Source organism: Dryobates pubescens, chromosome 29 (genome assembly GCF_014839835.1).
Source record: "Dryobates pubescens isolate bDryPub1 chromosome 29, bDryPub1.pri, whole genome shotgun sequence".
In the NCBI taxonomy this organism is placed as follows: Eukaryota; Metazoa; Chordata; class Aves; order Piciformes; family Picidae; genus Dryobates; species Dryobates pubescens.
Genome location: NC_071640.1, coordinates 6,518,448 through 6,539,205, shown reverse-complemented (window position 1 = coordinate 6,539,205; position 20,758 = coordinate 6,518,448). Strand labels below are relative to the sequence as shown.

At 47.9% G+C, this 20,758-nt stretch overlaps 1 protein-coding gene across 6 annotated transcripts in view; it reads right to left on the bottom strand.

Annotated features, from left to right (window-relative positions):
- MVB12B (multivesicular body subunit 12B) overlaps positions 1 to 20,758 on the bottom strand; it is a 59,921-nt gene that overhangs the window by 35,571 nt on the left and 3,592 nt on the right. For 3 of the 6 annotated variants that reach the window (XM_054174227.1, XM_054174226.1, XM_054174225.1), the window contains exons 2-7: positions 18,225 to 18,341; positions 17,058 to 17,180; positions 11,716 to 11,823; positions 8,094 to 8,190; positions 4,951 to 5,080; positions 4,499 to 4,639 (exon numbers count right to left, since the gene is read on the bottom strand). In XM_054174227.1, the coding sequence (XP_054030202.1) occupies positions 4,499 to 4,639; positions 4,951 to 5,080; positions 8,094 to 8,190; positions 11,716 to 11,823; positions 17,058 to 17,171 (590 nt within the window). In that variant the 5' untranslated portion in view covers positions 17,172 to 17,180; positions 18,225 to 18,341. The remainder of the gene's footprint in view (positions 1 to 4,498; positions 4,640 to 4,950; positions 5,081 to 8,093; positions 8,191 to 11,715; positions 11,824 to 17,057; positions 17,181 to 18,224; positions 18,342 to 20,758) is intronic. The other 3 variants (XM_054174228.1, XM_054174224.1, XM_054174229.1) reach the window with 1 other exon arrangement.

The following is a 20,758-nucleotide window of genomic DNA, read 5'->3' as shown; positions in this document are numbered from 1 at the left end:
TCTATCCAGCTGCACTGCACCAGCAGCACATCACTAGGAAAACAGCCACCCCTCTCCCAGTTGTCTTTCTCTGGCTCTGAAAACTGGTCTCTTCTTCTGCTGGTGCCCACAACAGCTCATGTCTGGCTGCACCAGGAGCCCCACATGCCAGAAACCCAACAGAGCCACTTGCCATTCCCCACTGCCATCCCACCACAACAGCAGCTCCTTCCTGAGCTGCAGTGCTCCAGTGCTGCTGGCCTCTCCTGGCCAGGCCAGACGTCCTGCTAGTCCTGCCACCTTCTCCTGGTCACCAGGCACGCTTGGAATGTGAAGCACTCAGGGCTGACACTTTTTTGCTCAACCATGTGCCTTTCTGGTCAGTCCAGAGCACAAGCAACTGACTTGCAGCTCAGTCTCACAGATGGCAGGAGCTCGGGCTTCTCAATTAGAGCAGCCATGGAGATGTGCCACAGGCATCCCAGGAAGGCAGCCAGAGGAGTTCTGCCCTTCTGAACCTGAAGACTGAGCGCCCAGCCACACTAAGGCATGATAGGAATATAAGTGGATTGCAGCAAGATCTTCCTTCTCTCTAGTAAGCCATTAACCTTTCAGATGACAGCCTTGCAAACTAAATGACTGAACAATTCCCAGGGTCAGCACGAATCTACATTTTCAAAACCTGACATCAACAAGTAAAAGTTGTGACTGAATCCTGGTTTCTCCAAAAGGAAGATTAAACGCCTGTGACACATCAGCTGCAATCAGAGTGCTCCATTTCCCAAAGTATCCGTCACAGATTGATAACATCCACGCAAAAAGTTAAGTGCAATTATGTCTGTCACTGTAAAACACACTTCAGCAGCACTGACTGACATCTTGCTCACAGCTGACAAATTGTGAGAGGGCTGTTTGAATGACAGTGGCAGAGACTCCTGCAGCACCTCTGAAAGGGACGCAAAACACACTCCCAAACCACAGGAGCCACACGGGCTCACAAAGCACAGTGGCTGTGACTGGAGCCATCATGTGGACAGCCATAAGGTAGGATGGTTCAAGGTTGGCCCTGCATGCATTCAGAGGTCAGGGACTTGCTCCCAAGAGGCTGAAACTGGACTGAAAGAGAATGTCACACATGACTCCTACTCTAGTCTGCTCCAACAGAGCCTGATGCATCGAGGGGCTAAACCCCAGGACACTTCTCAAATGCTTGTGACCTGTACCTGCCTCCAAGTTCTCAGCCCATACACTGGCAATCACTCATCCATAAGCTGGATGAAGCAGAAGTGCAAAGAGCAGGTGAGTTACCTGTTACCATCTCCTTTTGGGAAGGAGTCCCTTCTTGTTCCCCAAAGTGACATCTGGAGAGCTCAGGCCCTGAACACCAAGCAGAGCTACTGAGGAAAGTTACACTGAACTCCCACGGGTGACTCAAGTCAACAAAAAGAGTTCTTTAGTAGCAGCCTTCTAGGATGGGAAACTGCAAGTGCATTTCTCCAGGCTGCCATTAGTGCCAAGAAGCTGTCGCAGAATTCAGAGAGAAAAGACAGTAAAGCGGCTTGATGCCTTGCACAATGGCACAGTTGTGCTCCACAGCGCTGCGTGCCACCCTCACTGGGAGGTGCAGGGCTGCCTTAGAGACCATTAAGCCAGATGCCTGCAGTAGGAAACACCAAGAAGAAGAAATGGCTGAAAAATAACATATGCAGTCCAGCATGAATGTCAAACAAAGCCTCCCCTTGTGCAGTTCTGACTGTGAGCTGTAACCCTGTGACATGAGCGGCAGAAGCAGCAATGCTGACGTGGAACAAGCTGTGGAGGTCAAACCTCTGACACATGACAAAACTCTGATGTGCTGCCATCCACTGCCAGCAGTAACTTACATCATGGATCAGAGAAGGAAACATGGCTTGTGCAGAAACAAACTTCTCCCACGGTAATAAGAACTTCTGCTTAAGAAGGTTTTGCCTTGCAGAAGCTCACTGGTGTGTTTTACTGCTCTAGCTCACATCCAGCGCTAACAATTGTTCTGAAGCACCCAAGCTCACCCTCTTGATGTAGGATTATTTTCTAATACTAGACAGCAATGGAAAAGAATAGCTCAAATATTGGGCCAGCCTAATGGCACAATCTCCACAGTGCTCTCTGTTCAGCTCACTGATTTTCATCTGGCACTCATGGTAGATAACTCACTGCTGTTCCTTTCAGGATATACCAACATGGAACAGAGCAGCAAACTGGCTACCAGTGTAATCTCATCTCTCTATGGTGATGTAAAAATAAGAGGTTACTTGTGACTACAATCTTCCACAAACATTATGTGTTGAATAACTTGGGTTGCTGATAAAGTATCAGAAAAAAAGCTTTCAGGTAATATGTGTTCCCTGTAATAATGAAATATTTGTAGAGTGCACCTTTATATACATTTCTATTTCTTAAAAAATATATTGGATAATAAATAATCAGAGGGGAAAAAAAAAAAAAGACATGAAAGATGCTTTGAATGATCAGGCTGGTGGTGTAAAAGTTACCTGTAAATCACACATAGGGCATGAGAGTGGAGCTGGCTACAGACAGGTGGTTTTTACTAGGAGGCATTAATGTAACATTCAATTATTCTACTGCATACTGGCTGTTTTAACTCAGCCAAATTAGAATACATTTTATATTGACTATTTTGACATTTGCTTTATTTGGCAAGTAAAACAAAACTGATCCAATTTCCTTGCAGCCATTGTAAACCATAAACTGTACAACAAGAGGTTATAAAATATATAAGCCTTGTAAACACTTCTTTTTCAGACTGTCACTGATGCTCGGAGCTCTAATTTTGGCCCCGTTCCCAATAGCTCTGAGGCTGCTCTGCAGCCTTCCCTGCTCAGCCATAAAGTGACCCTTCCACACTTAGTGATTAAGGGCCCTCATTGACATTCTCTTGCTATGATAATTTTTTCTCTTTATTGTGGAAATCTGCCCAGGCAGGAATTTCTTGCAGACAGAAAATGAAGATCTGTGCTCTAAAAATCAAGACATCTTTTTCTCTGATCTTGCATGGCCTGTGCTAGCATGTAGCTTATGTCCAGTGGAGCTTCAAAACAACGTACCAGCTCCCAGTGGGACAGGCTGAAATCTCCAGAAGATTGCTGGCATTTCATCTCTTTTGCCTCCATCTCTGTTTGAGAAGCAAGACAGCGTCTCTGCCTGCAGTGCACCTGACAGCACAGAAAGGCAAGCAGTGTGCCATGGCATGGCAAGCAATCCAGCAAAATTCTCAGGGAAAGAAATGCCCAAATGCTTTGGAGACCTCAAAGAGCCACTGCAAGACAGTAGATTTAAGTCTGGGTCACGGATGAAGGCTCCAATGTACACACTTGCCTTAAAATATACACAACAGCTTCTTCAGGAACAGTTTACAGCAGTTTAAAAGCATCACACTCTGATGTGACCTGTAAACTAAGACTCTAAAGGACAAGAGTATTTTCCACCCATATGATACAATGACCTTTGCATACAAACTGATCCCCCTGGAATTCCCCTCTGCTCTCTCCTTTGAAATTTGAGCTCTCAACAGTTATTGTAATACTGTAAATGTATCTGCAGTATGCCAAGTGCCTAGTGCAGAGAGATGTGTTCGCTTAATTAAGCAAAACCCCAAAGGGATGTGTATTGAACGTGCTTCCCCTAGCTAGAGCCTGGCCCAGAGCTCAGTCAATGAGTATCATCAGTAGGAATCCATCTCACTCTGGAAGCTGTGCTTCCATAGCAAGTGCTAGTAGCTTCAAGTGCTCAGTTCAACCTCTCTCTGTGTTGGTTTGTTGCTTAACACCTCCAGTTTTGTCCAGAGAACTCCAGTAAGCTGTTAATACCAGGACTACTGTTTATGTAAGTACAGACACAGGTGCATGTATTTATGCACACACATAAATATGGTCTGTTACACAGGAAAAACAGCATGGACAGACACTGTGCCAGTGCTGGCCCAGGAGTGCTGCTTCTGTCAAGTTGCTGCAGAACAAGCAGCCTGCTCTGCATGCTCAGTGTCAGGGGCATGACTGCAACACAGCAGTCAAGTCCAAGAAAAGAAAAACAGGACAGTACTTCAAACCATGAGTGAACTGATTTGGAAAATGAGCAGAACCTGTCTCCCTACACATTTAAGATCTGTATGAACACTTCTCTCTCCCTTTGCTCAAGAAATCAGCTTGGCTACAGTTCTGGCCCACCTTCTGGGGTGATCCACATGTTTGTTGGAAACTACATCTCAGTTTAAAGCAAAGAAAAAAAAAAAAGTAGTTTGCTGCTTTCTGATTTCTTCACCTGTATGTCTTTATACCACAACAGCCAAAGGAACTTCCAGTAGGCAAATACTTGAAAGAATAGCACATTCTCTTCACTGTCAGATCACAGCACATAATTGTTCACCCCTATGTGGTACCCTGGTCTTGATTCCACCAGGCAAGGCTAGTAACAACACATCACTCAGCATCAAGCAGAAGGGGCTGGAAAGCAGAAGACTTACCTTGGCAGGTTAGGAGCTGGAGCTGGTGTTGAAGTTGGTGCTGAAGTTGGTGCTTGGGAGGGAGGACTTGCAGGCTGTGAAGACTCATGGTTGCGGGGGACTCTGCCCATCCTGTACCAAATGCCCATGTTGTTCAGCTCCCTGTGTCAGCAACACAAAAGATGTTGATACTATAAGCAAAGGCTGCACGTGTGCACAAGTGTCAGGCACTGATGTGTCCCTCAAACATCTTGGTTAGAGAGAACCAGTCTAATTAGAAAAAAAAAAAAAATAAAAGAGAATGAGGTGGGGTAGTTAACTCCTACATCAAAGTCAGCAACACTTGTGCTTATGTAGACTTTCCCAGTGACAAGCTTCAGCTCTCACAAACTGCTTAATTACAGGAAAACAGGGTACTTAACCTCACTGTAAATGAATTTATGCCAACAGCTTCTGGTGTGAGGGATACTTACCCTATGCATATGTACTGAGGAGGGGCTTGTTTAGATCGACCCATGATTCGGATATCACAGATTGCTGCCTCTGTAGAATCCCGAGGGATGAATTTAATGCACAGCCTCTTCTTTCTGAAAGCTACTTCCTCTGTAAAAACAATCCAGGACACAGGGTGGTTTTTATGCAAGATTAGGGTATAAATGTTATTTATTGTCTTGCCACATATTAGGTAGATAATTATAGCAGGAACTGGAGCCAAAGCACAGATATATGTCAGCACACCAGACAGTACAGTGCCACTCAGTGACTGGAGAAATTTTCTATCAGGAGCTCTCTGTGGAAGGTGTGAGATTTGTTATTAGGCACTGCGATAAACCAATACTCCCTACTACCCTCTGCAGAGAAGATAAGACATCACATATGCCAGAGTACTGCACCACAGCACAGAGACAGCAGGGGAATCTTCCACTTCCACATACTTCTCACATTTGCCTTCTCTTTCCAGGGTAATTTTTGCCTTACCAGCCTGGACAGTTGCATCTAAATGTTTGTCCCACAAGCATTGCCTCTAGGAACATACCTGAAAGCTGCTGACACAACCTGTCAGTTTATTCTGCCAAACAAAGAGAAGCAGGCAGAAAGACTGCCACACAGACTGGCTGACAGCAAAAGCTCTCTGCCCAGCGCTCATGCATCCCAAGTGCTAATGATCCCTCTTGACTCACTCAGCATGTGCTGAAATGATGCTCCCATCGTGGTTGCCCCAGTATCTGTGCAGGGATAAACCAGACTGTGTAGCAGACCTCCTATGGGGCAATTGTGCTGCACTGACCTGCGTTCAGAGGCGGATGGATCTGCAGTGTGGCCTTTTCCTGCTATGCATGGCAGGGTAATTTGACTTGTTTTCATGTTATCCATCAAGAAAAACTCAGGCCCGTCAGAATTCGGGCTTATCTGTATAATGAATTCACATCTATGCACGGTGTGTGTCTGCATGCAGATACAACCCACAGCCAGCTCCGGGTCAGCCTCATGACAGCAGCTGGTACTGGCACACAGACACAGCTTTGTAGTGCTTAGAAACTATTGCTCTATCTTGCCCTAAGGAGTCCACAAAAGCCTCAACACGAGCAAGGTGAGGTTTCTGTTAGTGAACGCAGGCACTTGAAAGACATGAGAGAGGTCTATTGATAAACTGAAAACCTAAAGGGCAGGCGCAGAATGAAAATCTGGAAACAACCAAAACTACAAACAAGAGCCTGCAAAATAAAACCCTGTCAGTTTAATATGAATAAATATCCTCTAGCTTAAAAATATGCTCCCACTTCAACAGATGGCAAGCAGCCCTGTCTCCATAGGCTCCTCCTGTTTCGTAATCCGCCCCTTGGAGAAAGCAATCCATCCTGGCTTCGGAAATTTGCTGTCGCACCAGCACCAATAAATGTACAGACAGCACGAGGTGTGTCACAGCACAGCATCTGTGCATGCAGCTTTGCACTGACACTGCTGCTTTTTAGGGATGTTAAATACCTGTATCCCCAAAGCATGCTCTTCTCCTGCTTTGGAAAACGAGGGCATTTAAAATAAACGCCTATACCTGATTTTTAGAAGCTCAGGGTTTAAGGGCTTCCACATCTAAAAACATTCTCAGAACCTTGTCTGGAGTGTGATATTTAATGTATTTACTGCAAGTCAACTGTCACTTAGAGAGGAGCACAGAAACACAAATGTCCACAAATTTAACTCCGCCTCTTGTTCGGCTTTCACACTAAGTACAAAGCTGACTATTTGCTTTTGTCTTTGGTCTCTTTCACACTTGGCTAGACTCTGCAGTCTGTAGCAAACTAGGTTTTGGAGCTGGATTCATTAACTACAGATGCTTAACCAGCATTAATTTTAAATAAACATATTATAAACAGTCAATCGAAATGTGTTCACTCGTGCTAAGAGAGGCAAGGATTTGCACCACTTCATTAGTACAAACAGTGCCTCTGTTTAAAGATCATATGGGTCACAATCCAATGCGCTTTTAAATTACTTAGGAGGTTCCCTTCCACCTTTCCCCCACCATTTTCACAAAAATTACAGCAGCATACAGTAGGTGTCCAGCACTCCCAAGGGTGAGCAGGATAAGCTGATGACTCTACCTCATGCCACGCTCACCCAGGAACTCTTCAGGGAACAAGGGTGAACCAGGAGAATGGGAAATGGGCTGCAGAACCTCTCACTTCTATATTATGTGTTCAGATTAGAACCAGGCCAGCAGTGACTGAAAAACCATACTCATCTGCTGCAAGACCCTGATGAATTATTCCCTGAAAAGCAGGCTCACATAACTCCTCTTCACTCATAACTGGGCTGGGTTTCATTACTGATAAGCTGGTACCAGCCCTGCTCTGCAGCAGCAGCTGTGCACTCACACCAGCACATGGTGTCCTGCAGTCCTTCCACACCCAGCTCCCATGGGGCTCATGCCCAGCCTCCTCCACACTGCACATCCAGAGCACTCAGTGCCTGCTGCAGAGCACAGTGCTGTGACCAGACGTGGCTCCAGCTGTGCTGTCACCAGTCTCCAGGGATCTGAACACACTGTTTGGAAACTGCCAGCTGAAATGTTGCAGCAAAGCCATTCCTGCCTTGCAGAAACAAGGATGGTATTAACCCTGAACGTTGTACTTGTGCCTACTCTCAGCAAGCACAAACACCCTTCGCCATCCTCAGCACTACCTGCCAGGACACAGGCCTGCTTTTGTTCACAACAGAAGTTGTAAAGCCATCATGAAGAGATCCAGCCCCATAAGCACAGCCCCCTTCCTTTCAGAACCCATTTGTGAATGTCCCTCAGCCCAGCAGCTCTGCTCCCACCAGGCCCAGTGCACCTGTGCAAACTGAACAAGAACTATTCTGCCCTGCCCCAGAGCTGTGCTGCTCCAGCAGACGCTAATAAGGCAGCAGTATGCAAAAGCCTGAGGGGCACAGGAAAGCCATAGTCTGTTCCACTGCAGTCCAGAGCTGCCCTTGACAGGCTCACGTAACCCCAGAGCAGTGCTGAGAGCATCCCTTTGCCTGGGACACAGCCCTCAAGCACCCAAGTGCACAGGCAGGCAGGGGTGGAGCAGCAGCTCAAAGGAACAGGGCTGAAGAACAGATGCCAACTTACGTGAATCGATGGTCTCCTGGATGGGGATAAAGCCCACTGGCAAAGTGTCCTTGATATCAATGAGCTTCATATCAACCAAGACGTTGCCCAAATGACTCTTTGGAGAGAAAAAAGAAGCAGCTTACTATGACAATGTCATCAAATTCAAATCCAGCTTCTCACCTGAAGCCTGAGAAACCTTGTCATTGCATATGACCCACCAACTTTAAAAACAGCAAGGAGGTACCAAGCAGGAACTATCTCACAACTAAATGGTCTAGGAGATATTGGACAACTTTCAGCATTTAATGATTCTTACACCTCATCCACTGCCACACTTCTTGGATCTTCAGAAGCACAACAAAATTCCTCCCTTTAGAATTACCTCAGTTCAAAGTTTTGCTCCACCAACTCATTCACTAAGCAGGTCACTTTAGTTCTCACAGACTCTACACATCTGCAATAGCAACGTGACATTTTGGTGACAGTAGCAGTGGAAAGCATTACAGGAAGATGGTTCATGCAGCCACAGCCAAAGTTATTACATGCATTAGCTAATTAGTACTGAATAGACATGGTTCTAGCTCCAAACGCGGGCACACTCCAGAAGAGCAGGCCATTTGGAACGGAGAACTTCATTTGGAGTCCATATGAATTCTGAACTGCTGCCTCATCCTATTAATCAAGGCTTGAAGAGCTCAAAACACAATTCACAACGACAGCCTCCACAATCGTGCAGAGATAGTATTTTCTCTGCAGTTCTCGTCAAAGCCAGCATTTGCTGCAAGTAATCTGGATTCAGTATGGAAGAAAAACACACTTCAGTTACTGCCCAGCCTTTATTAACAAAAATGCAATACAAAACAATTAAAACTTCATCAAACCATGTTAGTGTATTTTACTGTTACTGGGCGCCAAGTAGCTCCTTTAGTTCTTATCTGGCAGAGGATTTCAAGCCAACTTCTACTCTCTGATTATTACACTGAGCTATTTCAAAACATATTTAAATTTGCAGCCTCTGAAATAAAGGAGATCAGCTCTGAGTTCATTTTTTGGAGGTTCTGCATTTCGTGGTCAACTCCTCACGCGCAGAGCCAGCATGCCTGCAGCTGTGTCTCACCACACACAGAGCACATGTCCTCTGCTCACACAGAGTGGCCAAAGTCAGGCAGCCCCCATGTGCCTCTGCCCTTTCTTTGTCCAGGGCACCTCTGAGCCAACTGGATGCTGCAAAGCCTGAATGTATCTGTTAACATGGCCCTGGCACAGCAAATGATAGATGAAGTAGTCACTGCTGATTCATCTTTCATGTTTTATTTATCCAAACTGTCTGGCTGCATTACATCAGCATGCAACTTCCAACTGAACCAACAATCATTCCCCCATCAACAGCAGACAGGTAGGAGAGATGCCTCAGGTAAGTTTGCTAGCTCTGAAACACTGGGAGTAGCTCTAATGCTCTGCTCAGGAGAAAAGGGTACAAAGTCTCCCCACTTGTGAGATGCACCAGCTGGGGTCTTCTCACCATGACACTCAAACAGGAGCAACGTCCTCATCAACTGCCAAATATTGTCAGCTGTTCAGAGTGATGGTTCTGATAAAGAGACACTACAGGCTGTCCCTGTTATAAAGTAGCTATCTGAGGTGCATTAACTCTGCAAACTACAACATGTTCCTCAGGACAAAGAGGTCCTAGTGTTTTGCTAAAAAAGCCCCAAGCAGTAAAACTTCCGACCCAAAGCACAGCAGTGAGGCTCTCCCTCCTGGATGAAAGCTCTAGGCTACTGCTGCCAGGGAAGACTGAGGCATTTTAACACTTGGAGGTCCCCAGTCAGGCAGCACATTGTACCCTTGTGCAGCTCAACAGGACTGAGAGGGAAGGGAAAGCTCTTGTTGGGCTAACTGGGGACAAGGATACTGCTCAGTGCATAGAAGGCAGCTGTTTTCCCCCTTGTCTGGTTCTCTCCTCCTATCAGCCTGCTTCCAGCCTTTTGCAGCCAGACAACAAAGAGCTCCCACTGCTTCCCAGGGGCTGGAAGACTGGCACCAGCATCTACTGGTCTGGTCTCTGCCTTACGAAAAGGTCCCCTCACACACACACAAAGCCCACAGCCTCAAGCAGCACCAGGGCACATTCCCTCTAGAGGGGTATCCTCAGGATGGAGCCTGCTCAGCCAGCCAGAGCAGCCTGACCATTAACTTTGGGAAACCCATCCTGGGAGAAAAGAGGTCACTGCAGGTATCCACAGTGAACCAGAGAGGCACTGGCTCCACACCAGTGCCCAAACACAGAAAATCACTGCCTGCAGGCTGCTGCTCAGAGCTCTGCCAGCAGCAGTCACAGGTCTAACATGTTGCTGATGCAGGGCTTGAGAAAACCTGCATGTGATGCAGTGACCTGCCCCACACCTCACACACCAGGCTGCTGTGCAGCTGGGACCAGCATCTTCCCCTCACACTCTCTTTAGTTCACTCCTCATCAGTATGAGCAATGTACTCCCAAACTGTGCTGAGCAGAGGATTCATGCCAAAAGCCCAACAGGCACCAACTGAGGGTATTTACACTGTCTCTGGTTGCCAGCAGTTGCTACTACCCTGAAATTATTTCTGACAGCCTCACATTTAAGGTAGCCACAGATAAAATTAATACTCGAATCACCACAGATCTTAGTTTAACACCCTCCCTGCCTATTCTGGGCCTATTATTCCTGCTATTGCAGGTACTCCAGGATGAAAAGCACAATTATTGTCCATTTACCCCAGGAAGTGGTATTTCCCATAGCTCTGGAGCTTTATTTTAATCTAGAGGCTGGCAGGGAAGTGGATGAAATAAAGGTCAAATGCTGGAAATTGGCAGCCCCTGGTTTTCCTGTCAGGACCCACGATAAGCCTCTGAAGTCGCAGTTGCTTTTCTGTTCCTGTTGTTGGTGAAAGCACAAAATGGTATCTCCATACCCTGGAAACTGAGTTGCTGTGAATATCAAAAACACGACCAAAAGCAGGATTACCCACTAGATGGAGTGCATTCATTGCAGAATTAAACAGTTTCTCCAGGAAAGAGGAAGTTTCCATACTAGCCTCAATCAAAAACACAGTGGAAGGCATCATGCTCTCGCCGCACATGGTCTCCTCCCCTTCACAGGAGATGTGGGCAGACAGCTGCCACTCATCAGAAATTATCTTATGCTTAATAGCCAGACATGGGCAAATGTTCAAGAATCAGCACCACAAAGAAAAGCTAATCCTGCAAGAAAACATCTGTCATGCCCATGGCTTCAGAAACTAACATTTCTTTCATCAACACCTGCAGGATGTTTGCTTCTCTAGGTAGCTAGAGCTAGAAATCCATCATGAGCATGCAGCACTCACTGCTGCAGCCAGCAACACCAGCGTGAGGTGGTTGCTGGAATGCAGACGTTCCCTTTTCTGCTACTTTTACTGCAGATCTTGCCAGCAATTTCCTTCCACGAGGAACACAGGCAAAATGCAAATATCCAGCCATTGCTGTTTGCCTCCTGACTCACCCAAACTCGGTGAAATGCCTGCTTGAATTATAATTGGCTCCATAAAATGAATCATGTTATGGGTAAGAGCACACCAGGTACAGATGCAAATCATGCAGACGCGCAGCAAACGGACTTACATTTTCTTTTGAAAATGATCTTGTGAAGCACAGGTATCGTGTGACCTTGGATTTAAATAAGCCATCTTTCCAGAGGTCAGCATCCAAGCCATCTGCTGTTTGTGCAACCTGGAAAGGAGAGACAGAGGGAGAGAGGAGACATGTGAGCCAAGATAAAGTTAATATATGTGCAGTACTTCTTCCGCAGACCTCTTCTAATTAACAGTAGCCCGAACTCTCACAGCATCTCATTAGTTCCTTCACGAGGTGCAGTGCAAAGAACTTCCAAGAGGAGGTATAAAAAGAAGTTCTAAAAATGCTGTCTCTTGGGAGTCCATTGATTAAAGATGCTCTGACAAAAGCTATTCTAATGAGGAAACAGCAACTTTGGTTACAGTTTCCAAACAATAGTTTGGAAAAGTCAGCACATCCAGGCTCTCATTACCACCCTACACGCAAGGGCACGCTGGGGCAAGCTGTGAGGAGGGGTCTGCGTAGAAGGCACAGAAACTGCCCAAGTCAGGATGATTTTCACAGGAAAGCCATCAAAGAATTCTGGCTCCCAGGGTGAAAAGATGTTTCCATCAGCTGGGGAAAGCCCTGGTCATTCATGGGCTTTAGCAGCAGAGCCACGTGTGAGGACACACCCTGCTAATGTCCTTCTCCAATGCAATCCTGCACTCGGTCAAACCAGTGGCACGAACTGGGTGGAAGGCAAAGGAGGCAGATCCCTTGCTCTCCACCAAAGGCACAGAAGCATGTGCAGGAATAGAAAGGCAAGGAGATTCACCTCAGCTTTGAGCTGATTCAAGGAGCAAGCATGAAGCAGTACCACACCCAGGGAAAGAGCTCTGCTCTATCAGTAACTGCGCTCTCACCCTGCATGGTGCAAGAGCTTCTGCCCCAAAATGTTTGCTGCCAACTAAGAGAGGGCAACCACACAAACACAAGGAGAAGGGTAGCAGAAATATGCCAACCCCACCAGACTAATGCCTGATTAATAGCTCCCAACAGGAGACTGGCATGCTCTGAAGTTATGCAGCAGCACAGCTGAACTCCTGCCTAATGCCTCTCAGACAGGGCAAACCTCTCCACTGTGGCTCTAATCTTATTGACTTGAGCAAGACCTTGGCCCCTGAGCAGCCTGATAACAAAGAGCTGACATTTGTTGTTACTGTTTGCACCCATGTTTTGTCAAGCAGAGACTCTGCCCAGGGTGCAGGAAGCCAGAGATGTGTGCTGACAAGACCCTTCGACTATCCAAAGTGCAAGGGTGTCTGATCAAAGGGAGTGAAGTGCATGAGCTGCTCTTTGCCTTTTGACAATCATTCACAGGTCCCTCCAGCCCTTGTGTGATGCGTAAAGCTCATGGTCAGGCCTCTGCAAAGAAAGGTCCAGCATTTTAAATATGAGGATTTTAAAACATGACTTTGAGAGATTTTGTGTTTCTTCATTATTCCTTGAATTGAACTCTTTCTTAAATTGATAGTTTAGGAACACATAAAATCCCTCTCCTATGAGTAATTGAGTCCTGGTGAAGAGATACACAGCAAGCAGACTGCTTAGAAAAGCTGTTGGTATAGAGGGACACTTAGTTTGAACTCCAGCCCTTGTTAGAAAGGGATTGAGGGACTACAACTAGATTTAATCACTTTAATTGATATGGTTCAAGTTCTCCATTTCAGTTTTTGTTAGACAATTTTGCTTTCTTTGTTTACACATTAATGAAGCTCAAAACTCAACAGGCAGCCACAGACTCAGTCTGCAGCAGAGGTGCTACAGCTCTCATGCTACGTTACCTACTGAATTTTCAGTTGTTGTCTGACCTGGCAGGACCAGGCAGGCTGCACCAAGCCACCTGCACCATGCCTTGCAGGAGGAAAAAGCAGCAGGCATAAAGGCTCCACAGCCCCATGATAATTCCAGCAAAACCATTTCTGCTTCTGCCAAAATGCAACAGTGGCATGTGACATCCTCAGCAATTAACCCTGAGCAGTCTGCCTCCACATCAACCTGCTGGAGAATGTAAGCAAGCATTAACTTGTCAGAAAACTCATGGGGAAAGAAAACAAGGCAACATAAACAGGAAACTTCTTACATCACCTCCTGGGATCCTGCAGGCAAGGAGGATCCACACCACCTCTTAAAGCAGAGATGTGCCTGAGCAGCACTGCTTCAGGATGGGGTAACAAGGGAGGGAGCCAGCCTGAACAGGCTGAGGCAGAGCTGCTGCACAGGAGGGACACTGCACAGACCCAGCTCACCAAGCTCCCTGCTCAGTTAAAGAGAAAAGCAACATGTGGAATAGAGACATGGTACTGGACACCCAGCAGCCTAAGGACAAGGAATGGTCCTCAGAGCTGAGGGAAAGCTCTCTTTAAGCATATGCTACAGACAGACTTGATAAAATGACACCCACTAAGACAGGTGTTTCCACCAGGCCACCTCTCCAAGTGTAGGGTGATCTACCTGCTGCTCAGCCATGAGTACAGGGTTACTGCTACCACAGGACAGGCCTTTGGCAAACAGGACCATTAAACCACCTGCCCTACACGTGGGTCTGCCCCACTGGTGGCGTGTGGGGCTGTCACTGCTCCAGCACGGCCCTGGGTGAGCAGCATACTCAGGCTGTTGCCCCAGAGCCAACCCCACTCTGGGGCTGACATTCAGACTGCAGCAAGAAACACGAGTGCACAGGAACCACACCTCGTACCCCAGGCTCCCTGCCTCCCACCTCTCCTCCCCTTGCTCCCCACCCATATGCTTGGTCCTGCCAGTTTGGGCAGATTTTCAGGAACCTAAGTTCAAACACACTCTACATTTTGTCAAAATCAAGTCTTTGGTGCTTCAGCTGGTAAGAGACCTGGGAGTCATTACAAGCATCAGCTGCCATTTTCTAAACAGAAACAAAGACAATGGAGATTTCTGAGTAATTAAAAAAACTACTGAGGGAAAAAGATCTCTAATCCATTCACCAAGATTCCCCTGGGTCTGATACCCTGGGCTCAGCTGCCCTGTACTGCCAGCCAGGCCATACACTGAACCCTAGAAAACAAACGGGGACTTCCCCTTGGCATTCCATTTACTCCTGGGCTGAAAGCACGCATGCCTCTGCTTGTTTGTTTTAAAGAGGAGCAAAGGCAAAAGGAAGGAAAAAATAATGGCAATGGTTGTTTGCTGGAGAAAGGACAGGAATGAAAGGGAAACTGAGTAATGCCTATAATAACACAGATGTCTCCGAAAGAGAGAACTGAGTGCTTCACCATCACAGAACTCAAAACCACCAGCAAAACCACACGATGTCAAAATCATCACTAAGAGGAAATACTTTCCCACACAGCTCTGTGTCCCCCTGTGGAACTGAACACTGCAGGGTGCTGCAGCACAAGACAAAGAAATCAGATCCCTAAAAGGACTAAAACAACATTGCAAGGTAAACTGGTGTTAACACTTCCCAAAAGGTGTGTGGGGCTCTCCTTTTCAGAGTGCTGTCTAAAGCTCTATCAGGGGATTAGTTGCCACAACTGCCCTCATACCCTGTTGCCCTGAAGCAACAATCAGCTGTCAGTGGCTCATTAGGAAAACTGCTTATCTGGAGAAGCACAGAACCCTAGACTGCCCAAGTCTGCATGCTGCCCATGTCTCAGAATGACTCTACTACGTTGAGAAGGGCCCCTCTGCATACTCAGCTTCATGTCCTCAGATAGGACTCACCGGGTTCTAAAGAGGTGAAGAGAATGTGGCAAGCTCATGTAACACACAGGAGCCACCTTCCCAGACATCGAGGAAAGAGAAGCACAACCCTGCACGACACTGCCCTGTGCACTTGGGCACCAAGACATCCGGTCACACCAGGGTGACACCCAGCACGGCCCCAACACAGCTGTGTGGTGATAAGACCCCCAACTGCAGGCTCACAGCATCCAGGCACAGATCCGGTCTGATTTGCCATAGGTGAGGCTGAATGAGTGTGTGGAGGGTTGCAGACAGGTCCCCAGGGCCGGCAGCAGGGACTGCTGGCCCCAGGGTCAGAGCAGAGCTCAGCTCCTTGTAAACACAGAGGAGGGCAGAAGAATCAGAGGCAAGGCAGCCTCCTCTCAGCCCCCTAGGAGAGAGCGACCCACATTCAGCAGCATGATTACAACACCGCCGTAATTGGATTAAGCCACAGGAAGACTCTTTTATCTTGTTTAGTTTAAACTGCGCTAGCGCTGAGGCTGCCTATTAAAGCCCAGCCAGGCTATCTGGGGTGAGCGCTCTCTGCCCAGTCATTTAAGCAGAATGCAATTGTGTTATCACAACTCTCACATTGTCCCGTGCTCCTTTATCAGGGCAAGCAGCTAATTACACAGCCTGCCTCACACAGGTAATCAGCAGTCGGAAAAATGCAGTAGATGCAAAAACCTTCCAGGTCTTTAAGGAGGCTTTTCACAATGCCTTCCCTTGTGTCCTTCAGTCTGATCCATTTTCTTCCTTGTCATACTGAGCAGGGTACACAGTGATCCAGAACTGAAAAGATGGGGGCAAAGCCTGAAGTCAACTGGTTTCCATTCCTGACTACACAAGCTGTGTGACCTGGAAACCCGAGGTGTGATGTAGCACAATTGGAGCAGGATACATAGAAAGGTGAGCAGATGGACTACAGGCCAAACCTTTCCATATAGAGCTCTGCAAGGTCAGGGTTTTATGATATTTCTCTGTTTAGGACACTAATCTATGGGGAGAAAAAAACATGCTGTTGGTTACATAGCAAGTAATCCAAGGAACAAGCAGCTGTTAAAACAGTGACCTCCCTTTATCCATTCACACATTTATCTCTGCTGTATCCAGCTGCCTTTTCCTGCTGCCCAGACTCATGTCAAAGCTTAGTTTACAGGTCTGCATTCTGTCCATCAAATCATCCTTGCAATTTCAGCTGAATGTGAAAGTCTTTGCTTCCCACTCTGGAGCTTCTCATCATCATAGTGCAGTGTTGATATGTGGGATTAAACAGCTGATGCGGGATCCATTTATTCAGAGATATAATTTGTGCAGTACTTAGGACTCCTTCAGGATGAATGTTACTAGGAATATTAAATTTGCATGCCACAGTGGCCAGCTGTTCCTGAAAACCCTTCCTCCAGGTAATTATGCTCCTCTGGAGTGGCACTGATGAAGCAGCATGACTGCACCCACAAACCTCCACTGAGGGAAAGCGCTAAGTGCTGTGGGCAGAGAGGTGGGCAGCTGGATACCCAATTACTTCTCAAAGCACAGCTCTGAAAGCAAGCCCTCTCTGGAAGAGATGCTGTTCCCAGCAAAGTAAAGCCTCATTAGCACAGAAGCAAAGCATTAGCAATAGTAGCTGAAACAGCTCTACTTACTACATCATAACCTGTCGGTGCTCGGTTCCGGGAAGCAACCACACCAACACCGGTGATGGGATCCATTGGCAAGTCAGGCAAGGCATCGGAGAGGTCTCGCACCTCAGGCATCATGGACTGATCCTGAAAGAAAGGAGCAGAATTAAACGGCTGCTCAGCAGCACACCCAGTAAAGACAGAGCACTGAGCGCCTGCATGCATGCCACAGAGCCTGTGCTGACACACCACAGACTGCCAAGTTAAACACAGGATTAGGCCAGACACACCTTCTGCACTTTCATTTGCTTTTGATAAGGGTACATTTGTGCAACGCCCAATAGGTTTGAAATTTGTGCCAGCAGCCTCTTCCAAGATTTTTTTTGCTTCTAGATCCTTAGCATGGGCTGGTCTCCATCTGTAAACAATGGGAACATCCCAGAGCATTCCCTTTCCTCCCAAACAGAGGGCAAGTTTCACCCTGAGTCAGTCGGGTTGAAGCAGCTCTGCCATTTTAAGTGGCAAGAAATCTGCTCCCAACGGCTCCACTGGAAGGTTCCCCATCTACCAGAGGTGTTAGACACACTGGGGGCTCCTCCACAAGTCTTTAGACCCAATTGCACTCTCCTGAACCAGATGTAGCAGCACAGATGTATCTGGCGCTCTATGCAAAACTACGCTTGCTGCGAGAGCCTTGACACCAGGGGAGCACAGACGAAGCAGCACAGGATGGTCTGATGCAAAGCAGACAGAGGCCTTGAAGAGGCCTGAGCATCTTCCAGGAGAAGGGAGACATCACTGAGTACGTCAAGGGAGGGAGATACGCAAAGGGGGACAGAAGCAGGTAAGACCAACCGATTCTGGAGAGATGCTGTTGCAGGAAGCAGGAGAGGACAAGAGAGCTGCTGAAGCAACTCACTGAGGAGGAGGATGGGGAAAGGTGTCACTGCCTCAGCATGTGGTCTCCTGCAGAGGCAGCCAGTCAGAGCAAGTCTTCTCCAGCTTTCAGGCAGGAATGCCCCAGGAAACCGCCCCCCACGCACCCCGAGATAGAAGTGCAGTGCTTTGTGTAAACAAGCATCACTGCTGTGCAGCCAGATAAGCTGTGAACCAGAGCTACCTAATTCAATACCCTCCTCAGAGCAATTAAACCCCAGCATTTCTAGGCCATGTAGATGGCTGGTTACTTACTGCTTCTAGCAAAGGCAGAGGTGAGTGCTGGTGCCAGTGGGACCTGGTTTACACTTCACAATGCCCAGTCTGAACAAACATCGTGCTTCAGGCAATAAAGAAGAGCAAGTCTGGGCCCTATGTAAATAATAATAATGTCACACAAACAGCCAGTCTGCCTTGTCGAGTCCAAAAGAATAGAAGCTAGTGACCAGTAATGGTGACAACACTACTGCACGAGCCAAACCCAGGAGAGAGCTCTGCTTCAGCACCTAGACAAGCATCCAGCATGCTCAGAGCAGACTTGCTTTCTTCCCTACACAGTGAAAGCCTCTGAGACACAAGTAGAAGTGCACCCTGAGCTGTAAGGATTCACCCTCCCCTCACAAGGGGTTCCTGTCCTTAGGGTGGACAACAAGCAGAGGACCCTGCCACAGAACACTGGTGGCACCTGGTACAGCCCAAGCAAAACCTCATGCCTCCACCAGCTCAGCTCATCCAGATGCTTTGCAAATAATCCAGAAGTCACTGCCTGAAACGTGCAGCACTGAGCAAGCAGCATGAATTTAACAAAGAACTTCCAATCTGGCCCTCATATTGATGCATGTTTTCTGAAACGTTTCCAAGTCACTCTCCACACTGTGATGACTTGTTATTACCCACTGGGAGGAGCTGGGAGATAACGAGTGCTGATAGCAGCTTCTCTTAGGCCATGTTGAACTGAAATCCAGGTAAGTGACGATATCCTCCAGCACACTAAGAACACCGCATGGCAGGTTCCAGCACGGCTGCGGCTGCACCGCAGGGAAGCAGATCGACCCAGCCCCCATCAAACCTGCCCCAACGAAGCACCAGCTCCCTCGGCAGAGGCAGGGGAGCAGGAGTGGCTGGGATGGCATCCACACCTCACCTTAAGGAAGCAAAAGGGCTGTGCCCCCTTCTCTGGCCCTGGGAGAGTCCAAGTGGGCAAGGCAGCCCCTGGCACTCCCTCCTCTTCCACGGCAGTGGTGGTGGGGATTGGGATCTGCTGCTGAATCCTGCCCATGCTCCTGCTTGCCACACTGGGGCCGGCTGCAGGGAGGCTCAGATACCCTGGCAGAAACCTGAGCAGCAGCAGAGCTGGCTTGGAAGAGGCCAAGAACAGGGTTTCAGGGGTCCCCAGCACCACCACAGGAGGCACAATGAGTGCTGCTGGGCAGAGTCCCATGCTTAGCAGCACCCTGTCCTCAGCAGGAGGAAGAAGGGCACTTTTGTCAGAGCCCTTTGTGGTCCTGCAGCAGTGGGAGGGGAAATGGCATCAATCCCCACTTTGTGCTGCCTCGCACAAAGCCCCTCTATGAAGCACAAAGAATAGGGCTTTCCACCTCGAGAGGGCAGAAGACTGAAGCTGCAGAATGACATGTGCAGCATCACCAGAGCAGGGCAAAGGCTGAGCTGAACTCCCTGCACCCACCACCGCTGGGCAAGCAGAGCAAACCTGGTACCTACTTCTGCACTGCACTCAGACCACAGCCCCCGTATCTGCCCAGAAAAAGAACCTCAGGGTCTCTGGGCAGCTTAGTGCATTTTGCTCTGCAGTCACAGGGCAGCAGCAGCCCTGCTCAGAAGCATCAGTGCCCTTGTCTGGCCACCATGGCACAGCGAGGCCAACTCAAGGCATCCTCCTGCTGTGCGTGTGGCATTGAGGATGCATCTGGAACAGATATGGAGCAGCAGCAACTGGTTTGCACATTCAGATAAATGTTTTTGTGAACTCTGCACAGGTCAGAGGGGAGTCTCTGGCTGGGCAATCACACAGACGATTAGTTACATTGCACTTCTCCCCCAGGGTGTCTGCAAAGTTTGGTTTCTTTTCTATCACGCCTTTGAACTTCAGAATAAAAAGCAAACAGTGAAAGAACTGATTAAATTAAGGAGCAAAATTCTATAAATACTCCTGTTAGACAGCTTGTTATTTTAATAAAGTTCTCTTTAAATAACACAAGTTTGACCTATGTGCCTGCCTAACATCATGGTAGCCAAGAACTCAAACCAGCTGACCAGGAGATGGCCTTTCACCATCCTGTGCTAGGCGAGCTCTGCTGAAGGTCCTGCACCACACAGCCTGCTGCAGAGTTGTTCTGGGAACAGCCCAAAACAATTAGAAGAACATTTTTCCCATTAGCTGGGAACGTGCTCCCTGGAGGTTGTTCCCAACTGCAGGGCCACATCCAGCCCTCAGCACGTCACTGCAATGGAGAGAAGCCGGATGCAAGCCCTGCAGCAGGAAGAAGCTTCAAAACACCATGGAGTCACTTGGACAAAGCCAGCAGGAAAAGGATGTGCATTCACCAGAGAAAGTCAGCATGCATCTTGATGGTACAGGACCTATGCAAGCCTGAGGCAGACAGGCAGGATAGCCACTGGATAAGACACAGAGAACACGCCTGTCAGTGACACACAGATGCTGGCTTTATCCTGAATGCCACCTGCCCTCTCAGACAGGCTGTGCCACAGGGCACAAGGCACAGGGGTCCTGATGACTGGCTGCAAGAAAGGCCTTCAAGGGTTCTGCC